Raw genomic sequence first — 9,270 nt, forward strand, 5'->3', positions numbered from 1 at the left:
GTCTCCTGACTACTAATTATATGTCAGCACCTACATTTATAACTAGAAGCAAGTTAACACATTTTTTTTCTCTACAGTGTTTTCCCACAAAACACCTCTAGCCAGATCCCAATCTCTGGTTTTCCTCATGTTCAAAAGCTACTAGGCACTCACTACTCACCTGCCTGAGATAGAGGAAAAAACTTGAATACTGTCCAGCCTCAGGAAGGTATGAAAGAAAAACGGTGATGCAGATTAGTAAGACGGTAGAATCTTTTCCAACTTTCTTCAGTGACTAGGAATAAGCAGAAACAGAAACATATAAAAAGCAAATAGATACTGATGTCACTGATATTCTGGGATATTGGCTGTACTGTTTTGATCTATTAAGGTGGATAACAAAAGATGAATGGATTATAAAAGGAATTGAGCCTTAACATTAAATCTATCACCATCTCTTTAAGGAGGTTACAAGTCCTAATTTCAGAGGTATGTTTCAAATATTACAGCTTTCTCTCTTTGTTAACAATATTGGTTCACATCCTGAAACAGACCCTGAATGTCCTATGAACAGACCCTGAAAAAACACTGCTCCAGAACCTTTTAAGAAAATCTCATCTCTCTCTTTCATTCATAATACAACTCCTTTAAAGCCATAAACAGTACAGTGTTTTCATTATACATAAATTTACTCTGTATTTTTAAATGTTAGCATTAAATTTGCCTTTAAAATTGGTAGACGAAAAAGTATGCTCCAGCCATGGGGTCAGTGACGACAAGATTCTCTGACCAGTAACAACTTTTTGAATGTTACAACCTTGTCCAAAATCCTATACTCCTCTCTACACAGGATATTTGAGTAGACCAAAAGGTGCACCAAAAGTTGTCTACAGAGTGTAGAGTTCTGCAGTGCATTCTAGGTGATCGTAACTGTAACCTTCATATAATTAAAAGCAAAAGTAGCTAATGTCTATTGGGACCTTGCTATATACCAGACACTAGACTGGTTAATTTATATACATTCACTGCAATCCTCATAACAGCCCTGAAAAGTAAGCCACAATAGTTCCACTTCACAGAGGAATTTCTCTGTGTAGCTTGACAAGGTGGGAGGTCTGACTGGCTCCACTCCTGGTTTCCTTTTCTCCACACCTATTTCTTGATATCTGACATTACAGCACAAACAGAATGAGCAGGGTCCCCAGGTCATACAATGAGGGAGCTTTTTAGAAAAGAATTTCTCATGAGTTAGTTTTTTTATATGTATTTTTCCTAAAAGGTAAACTTAAGGGAAGAATGCAAATATCAAATCTCTGGTTATATTTTTCCGCACATATTTTCTTCAAGAACAATTTCAAACCAGAGAAGGTGGGGAGAGAAGATTCTTCTCAGTACTTTTTCTAGTTGTTAATGGGATTCCCCCATGACAAAAGAGAAAACAAAGACTCTATTCAATCAGCAAAAGACAAGTTCAAAGCCTCTGTTCAACATGGGTGTATACTAACAACTTAGATAATAACTACTTTAGTCGGTCCAAATGCATTTAACCTTTTTGAATTGAAGTGAATCGAAACAACCGCTTCAAATGGCCACTTTCATTTATTTTGTTAAAAGAAGGATGAAAACAACTATGCAAAAAGAAAAAATACCTTCCTTCCCAAGTCTTCATCAGGGATAAACTGGACATTTCTTGTCTCTTCCCACAGGATAACCACGTTTGACTTAAGAAGTAGCAATTCTATATATTCCTTGGTATACAGTCTACCTCAGTCCCTTACTTGCAAATACATTTTTTCTGTTTTTACTGGAGAAAAAAAATAGATCAACAACTGCTAGGATGCTTGAGGCTGCAGGAATGTTCTTTTATTTGCATGGCTTAGAAAGATATTTAGGAAAGTAAATGTTTTCATGTTTTTATTTACCGCAAAAGGGTCTGCTTGTTTCCAAGAAATCTGAGCTCCCCAGGAAAGAGGTCTCATTTTCTCTGGCAAAGATTCTGGAACAGCCAATAAGATGAAGCAGATGTCCAGAAGAGCCACCACTGTGGCCACCAGCACAACAAGGCTGTCTCCATAACTGGCGGACAGGTATGCTCCAATGGCTGGGCTGCTGACCAGACTGGCTGCAAATGTGGCTGAGACCTATGGAAAAAGCACACTCTCACCCAGGGTCCCATCTGCTGCAGGTGCACAGCTATATTCCTGTTCTCATCCAGGTTCCCACAGGTACATACCTAAAGCCATCCATCCCTGGCTTTAAAAAGACAAAAGGATTGTGTTGCACACAACTTTTAAGAATGAAAAAGAATGAAAGTAATTTTGTTTTAAGGACTTGTTCATAAGCTATTAACTAAGTGGAGTTATTCTAGAAAGCTACAAGAATACAAAATAATGATTTGTTAGAAATAAAAATTGTAAAACCTTCCCCATAAATAAAATATACATGTTTTAATCTTCTTTATTTGGGGAATGGGGATGTAGAGAGAAAGGTATGAAATAAATTTCTGCAGGGTTGATGATAAAATCTACAAATTACTCAGAGACTAGGCTTGATTTCATCTTCCAAAAACATGTACTGTTTCACCATTTCATTAGCACTGAGAGGGGGAAAAATCTCTGGTAATCTTAGAAAAAGCTATAACAACAACAAAAAATCCAAAAAGATTTGTTGAGGGAGATGTCAAAGCTTTTTAAATGGAGAAATCCCCAGGCTAGGGACTTTTGTCATGCTGTCATCCCCAACCTCCACGTAATACCAGAAACCACTGACTCAACTGATCACCCTTGCAACTTGAATCCATGTGAAGCTTCTTCACACTGCTTTCCTACAAGCACGTAGAAAGCTCCCTTTATTCTGAAATGTAATCTGAATGTTCAGAAGCTTAAATGGGCAGTCTCCAAATTATAACCAGACTGAGTGTCAAAAGCACATTTATAATAAGTTGGTTATTTAAACTTCTAATGGATTTTAACAGAAACTACAGAAATCATTATCTATGATTGAAATTACGACTCCTGGGTAGCCAATAACATTTTTTCTTCATCCATCACCCCCCAACTGAATGTGATAATACAACGTATTGGAAATTAGTATTATACTAAAAATATTATAAAAGCCAAAAGTAAAAAAATTTCTGGAGAAAAAAAGGGAATATAGAGAATTCTAATTTGGGGAACAGGAATTCCCTGGTTCAATATTTATTGAGCATCTACTATGTGCCAAATAAATAAGAAGACAGAGCTCCTGCCCTTCAGGGTTTTTCATTTTATTTAAGAAGATCAAGACAATCATGTAACTTTATATTATAAATTGCAATGACATGCAAACAGCTATGTGAGCGCTCCTGCAGCATCCTCACGTGCTACGGAAGCACTGCTGCAGGGTCCTCAGGTGCTAGTACTAACAACATCATACCTGCACAAAATGGGTCATTCATTCATTTATTCATAACAGTTTTCCACTACTTAATCCTTATCAAATTACTGTATGTAAATTGAGAAGATATTCTACAACTCAATGTACAAATAAAGAAACAATATATGTCTTAAGTTCACATAGATGAGCAAGAACTGGAAGCCATTTTCCAATTTCTCAAATTAATCTTTCTCACTAAAATGCACAGTCAGACTTAGACCTAAATTTCAGCTAAAACTGCTTCTATAATTCCACAGCATTCCAAGTGTAAAGAATCTAAAGATCATGGAGTATACAGAAGAAAACACTCAATCATTTATTTCGTTATTTGTCAAAGACATTTCTAATTCTATCATAATTCTATTCTAGCCAATTGGACATTTTCTAAGATAAAGACTGTTCAATAACTCAAGATTTGGTCATTAAGAACAATGGAATTGGGCTTCCCTGGTGGCGCAGTGGTTGAGAGTCCACCTGCCGATGCAGGGGACACGGGTTCGTGCCCCGGTCCAGGAGGATCCCACATGCCGCGGAGCGGCTGGGCCCATGAGCCATGGCCACTGAGCCTGCATGTCCAGAGCCTGTGCTCCGCAACGGGAGAGACCACAACAGTGAGAGGCCCACATACCGCAAAAAAAAAAGAACAATGGAATTAAATTATTATCTATGTAACAATAATTTAATATATAAGAATACACGATACATCAGTTTTGAATAGAAAATGACTGCCTTCTTTACTAAGCTCCCCACAAATTTGAAGGGGATACAGTAACTACTTCAGATATAAACAAGAGGGATAAAGAATGATTGATTATGAGATTAATGCTCATTATCAATAAATGATGCACTCCAAACCATGGTAAACTTTTAAATTCATCTTTCCCATCCATGTGATGTATCCTGCAACACTGCTCTAAGGGAGAAGTGCTCTATTTTCTGGTATTTCCATAATTCAAACATTTGTACACTGCCATGGAGAAATTACCAAAGGCAGAAATCTTAATGAGAATCTTTAAGTCTTGCAAACCATGAAAAAGACATGAGCATTATTATTTACAAGTCTATGTATCTGAAGACCTGAAAGCTTCATAACTTGACTTAGATGGTACCGCAAGGCAAATGCTCTCAGACACAGAGGGGCAGGCCTATCCCCTCCTCCTAACACAGCCCAATTTGTTTAGGTCCTACAGTGCTCAGGATTTCCTCCTCCCATCTCTCTGTCTACTAATGCCCACCTATAATACCCTAATCTTCCTCCCTCCATTCCCTTAGTGGTCCATTGAAGCAGGTATAACACTTAAAGATCAGTTTAATTTCTTCCAAGTATGCAAAAAGTAAAACATAATTATTATATACATGTAGTAATAGTGAGAAACAACAGGAATTTAGTGGGAAAAAATCTGTTATTAAAATATTTAATAATGAATACTCTGAGAGCCAATTTAATCATGTGGAATATGGAAATGAAAATAAAAAGGTTAGTCACCAAATTTCAAATATCAGAAGGGGACAGGGAGCAGCAGTGGTTTCCTAATTGTTTTATTTGATTAGTTACATTGCTCAATAAATATTTGTTGAATGAGTTTCTGAGAATCTATGGCCCCATGAAATTCTATGTAAAATGTTGCATCTTTCTTAAAACTTAAAGCAGCCTACTTGCTTAGTTTGTGTATTTATCTAAAATCCCTCTTTAACACTCAATACGACAGCGGTGAGTAAATCTAAAGGATGACTTCACCACAACAGTCTCTCAATGAGCATTAACTTAAATTCATTATTGCAGCCATTGAAAGAAAATACCACTTTTCTTTGTTTACTGGAGGAGTTTCAGTAAGGAAGATATACATATATATTCTTTAACAGATCTCAAAATGCTTCTTAGAATTTCAGCTAGACTTGATTGACAATCCTATAATTAACTGGCAATAAATCCTCCTATATCTGTAAGTTAGCCTGCAAGCTTTTTTTCTTTTACTTTTTTCAGGTTTGTCATCTCAACATCTGACATGTAGAGGTAAATGTAAAGGTTAGCCACTGGCCAAATCCTGGGTCCTGTGACCAAGTCCAGGAAGCCTTACATGCTGGCTGAGGGCACACTTCAGTAGGGCGCTCCTCTCACTAACTTCTCTCAACATACCTACGAACAGCCATTATTATAATTGCCATTTTACAGATGAAGAACTGAGCTGGAGACAGGGGAACTAAGTCATGATCACTTTGGTTCCAGAACTCTCTCTCTCTCTGAAATCTTTCCTAAGTACGACTGCTTTGCACAACAGCTTCATGAGGGTGGAGAGAAGAGCACACTGCACACTGAAGGGGAGCAGAATAAGCCACCCCAAAATGTGCCACTTTGGCATGTAGATTGTTTTTAGCTGAAGGCAATTAAGACCCAGGAGACTCAGGAAAAGCTTTTTACCTTTCCCTTAACAGCCTAAAAGAATTTAGACAGGAGGCCTATGCCAGGAAGAGAGCAAATAGTAAAGATAACTTTTTATATCAGACTTATCTGCATGGAATGGCAAACATTTGTTTACCAGATATTTGCTCTCATCTTCCTGTGAATTGTCTTCCTTCCCTTTGAAGCCCCAGACCCCTACCCTCTTTCTCCTTAGCTCAGGATGGTATATAAGCCTCAATTGCCTGACTTTCCTTGAGTATCTCATATCTTTGTGGGACTCCCATACAAATGAAATTAAATTTGTTTTTCTCCTGTTAATCTGTCTTACGTCAATTTAATTATTATGCTGGCCAAAGAACCTAAAAGGGAAGAAGGGAACATTTTTCCTGTCCACACCCAATTACCCCAAGAGGTTCACACACTGAACACATACCCACAAATGCTCGCCTGTCATCTTTTCCCCTTGAACCACTTAAGTAATTTTCAGAGTTGTGACACTCTGACCTAAATGGCTTCAGCCTGCCATCTTCTACAGGTCTTTCTTCTCCTATGTAACCACAGTGCCATTATCTTGCCTAAGAAAATTAGAAATGATTGTCAATTACCCAAAAAAGTTCTCCTATAACTTTTGTTTTACACTCAGCAATTATTTGCTGAATGAATGTAGTCCTTTTTCTGTAGTACCATGTCCCAAATAAGTGCCTGAGTCACACAACTAGCAATACAGTAACAATGGATTAACATGGCTGAGGTTTTATCACCTCTCCAATTCTAATTAGGTACACAGAGACCTATGATCCTAGCACTTGTTTACTGTCATGTTTCCTCAAGAGATTAGCTAACAAGAAACAAATCAAACCAACTTTAAAAAAACTTTGCAACTGACAACTCAACACATCCTGCCAATCTTCCAACACTAAAACCAGAAAATAAATTACTAGCAATTTCTATCTTGCTATTTTTAACTTCTCATAAGTCTCCTTTTTCATTTCAATTGCTTTGGATTTTCTTTTACATAAGTCAATATTTAACACTATTTTAATAAAATCTCACTTTCCAGTGAATTTTTAGTAGAATGTCCATTATTTCTCTGATTAAAAAACAATCTATTATCTTACCCATCCATAAGCAGTACTTCGCTCATGCTCCTGAGTAACATCAGCTACATAGGCAAATATCACAGAGAACGTGACTGAGAAGACTCCAGACATGGAAATCATTGCAAAATACCACCTATAAAAAGATTATTTTAAACACCCATGAGAGAAGTAGTGTATACACACTTTTATAACCAAAGCCAAAGATATCATGTAAAGACTATAAACCAACAAATAAATTTAAAAAATACATGTATATTTAAAGATATAGAGGACAACTAATAAAATTATAATCAAGATGGAGAGGAAGGAGAAACATACTAATTTTGTCATTGTTCAAGGGGTTTCAGTAAATGCAGTTTAAAAAAATGAAAGAGTAAGGGTATGCAGTAAAGTTATACTTTTAAAGGTAGCCAGAACAGAAATTAAAAATTTCTAAACTTCCTAGCTTTAGCTAAGAATAATACATATACACAAAAGCAGGAAGCATTTTAAAAATTAATGTAATTAAGACAAAAAATTTCTATCATATGCATAGATGCTTAAAAAATCTAGTTAAAATATTAGCAAACAGAATCTCACAGAACAAAAAGTAGGGTTTAATCCTAGGAGGTAAGGATGTTTCAATATTAGAAGTCTACTAATATGCTTCATCATGCTGGTAGATCTAAGAAGAAAATTCAAATGATCTCCACTGATGCAAAAGGCATCAAATAAAATTTGACATTCAACCTTGATTTTAAAAAAGAAAATCTCTAAATAAAATAGGAACAAGTATTTTTAAACCCAAAAGGCAGCTTAATACTCAATGATGAAACATTATATTTCCTTCATATATATGAGGTAGATAGGTCCTAGATAGGTCCATAATCATTACTTTTATTTAACATTATTCATTAGTCTACACATGTAGCAGAAGCAGCAGCATGAAAACTGGAAGAGAAGAGGTAAAATCATTTAAAGATCTGAAGAAAATAATTTTAAGGTATTGAGAGGACATTAAAAAAAACCCTAATTCATCAGAAAAGCATGACTTGTTCTTGGACAGAAAGACTCAATACCAAAAAGTATTTTATAAAAATTTATCTGGTAGGAAATAAAATGATTCATTATAGATAGCCAACACATTTGGAACATGACAAATGTTGACCTAAAATTTCTATCAAATAATCAAATGAGAGTATTTTCACATGAGCACCCCCCTCCGAAACTATTAATTGAATTTTTTAAAAAAACCCAAAAAACTGAAACACAAAAACCCTCCATTCTAAAGTATGTTCTTCACATAGGAATAGCATCTCAGCAACAGGAATTTTGGCCAAAATACCATCCTCTGTACTCCAGAAAAACTAAGTTACTGCTCAGGTGCAAATTCCAACCCATTTTTATTAACTAAATAGCCTTGGTTAACATGCTAACTATTCTCTCCTTATTTATCATGAAAAAATGAGATCAAATTAAAATTCACATTATGATTTAGAATAAGTTATTGGTCTTAATACAGTACACACAAAAGTGACTCCTGCCTTTTGATATAAACTATGTTCATGTCAGTGCCCTAGAGCAATGAGCTGACAAAAACAACACATTTTCAAAGTCAAATGAGCCACAACTGAGTGAGTACAGGGATTGTCTGTCCCCTCCTAGGACCTAATCTTGTAACTTACCTCATGGCAACAATAGCTGCCCTTAGAGACATCTTTTCTTTCTATTTCTTCACCTAAGTGAAGAACTTAAGTGGGCATGATGGCAACTGCCTACTAGCTTTCAGTATTACCGAAGAGTTCAAATGAAAACACAGGTACAACTGTTTTGCAAAGGTTAAAAAGCACACTGCAGGTGTACTGTCCACATGTGACCCAAAACAGACAGTCATGATGGAGGACCTAGCCACTCACCATGGACTAATCCTCATCAGTGGAATTGGGAAGCAGGTGAAGAAGACGGTGCCGAGGAGAAAGGGCTTCCTTCCCCACACATCAGACAGCGCACCTATGAGTGGGGCGCTCAGAAAAGAGAGCAGGCCCTGGAGAAAAAGCAGAAGCAAAGGTGAGATTTATAATGTGATCCCCCAACTACTTGTAATTCTTATTTTCTAAATGTATTTCTAAATGCTCCAATTCATTTCAGTGGCTCCAAAACAGAGTAATTTGAAACATTAAATATAACCTGTCATTAAAAAAAACAAACTAACAAAATTTTTAAGCGTGCTGTTTGAGAGGGGAAGAAAGGGTTAAGAGCTTATTTTCTGGGAGAAACTGGAAAAGAGAGGTGATGTAAAATATATACACCCACAGTTGGCCCATAACGTGAACACACACCAAGTGTATGGAAAGGAGCCAGACACTTAATTCATTTTTTTTTTTTTTTTTTTTTTGG

General features: G+C 36.3%; 1 protein-coding gene across 2 annotated transcripts in view; it reads right to left on the minus strand.

Annotated features, from left to right (window-relative positions):
- SLC71A2 (solute carrier family 71 member 2) overlaps positions 1 to 9,270 on the minus strand; it is an 83,862-nt gene that overhangs the window by 10,337 nt on the left and 64,255 nt on the right. The window contains exons 4-7 of one of the 2 annotated variants that reach the window (XM_024737415.1): positions 8,790 to 8,917; positions 6,913 to 7,027; positions 1,902 to 2,120; positions 161 to 274 (exon numbers count right to left, since the gene is read on the minus strand). In XM_024737415.1, coding sequence (XP_024593183.1) covers positions 161 to 274; positions 1,902 to 2,120; positions 6,913 to 7,027; positions 8,790 to 8,917 — 576 coding nt within the window. The remainder of the gene's footprint in view (positions 1 to 160; positions 275 to 1,901; positions 2,121 to 6,912; positions 7,028 to 8,789; positions 8,918 to 9,270) is intronic. The other variant, XM_024737507.1, reaches the window with a different exon arrangement.

This window comes from Neophocaena asiaeorientalis, unplaced genomic scaffold (assembly GCF_003031525.2).
Source record: "Neophocaena asiaeorientalis asiaeorientalis breed wild unplaced genomic scaffold, Neophocaena_asiaeorientalis_V1.1 scaffold419, whole genome shotgun sequence".
Classification (NCBI taxonomy): Eukaryota; Metazoa; Chordata; class Mammalia; order Artiodactyla; family Phocoenidae; genus Neophocaena; species Neophocaena asiaeorientalis.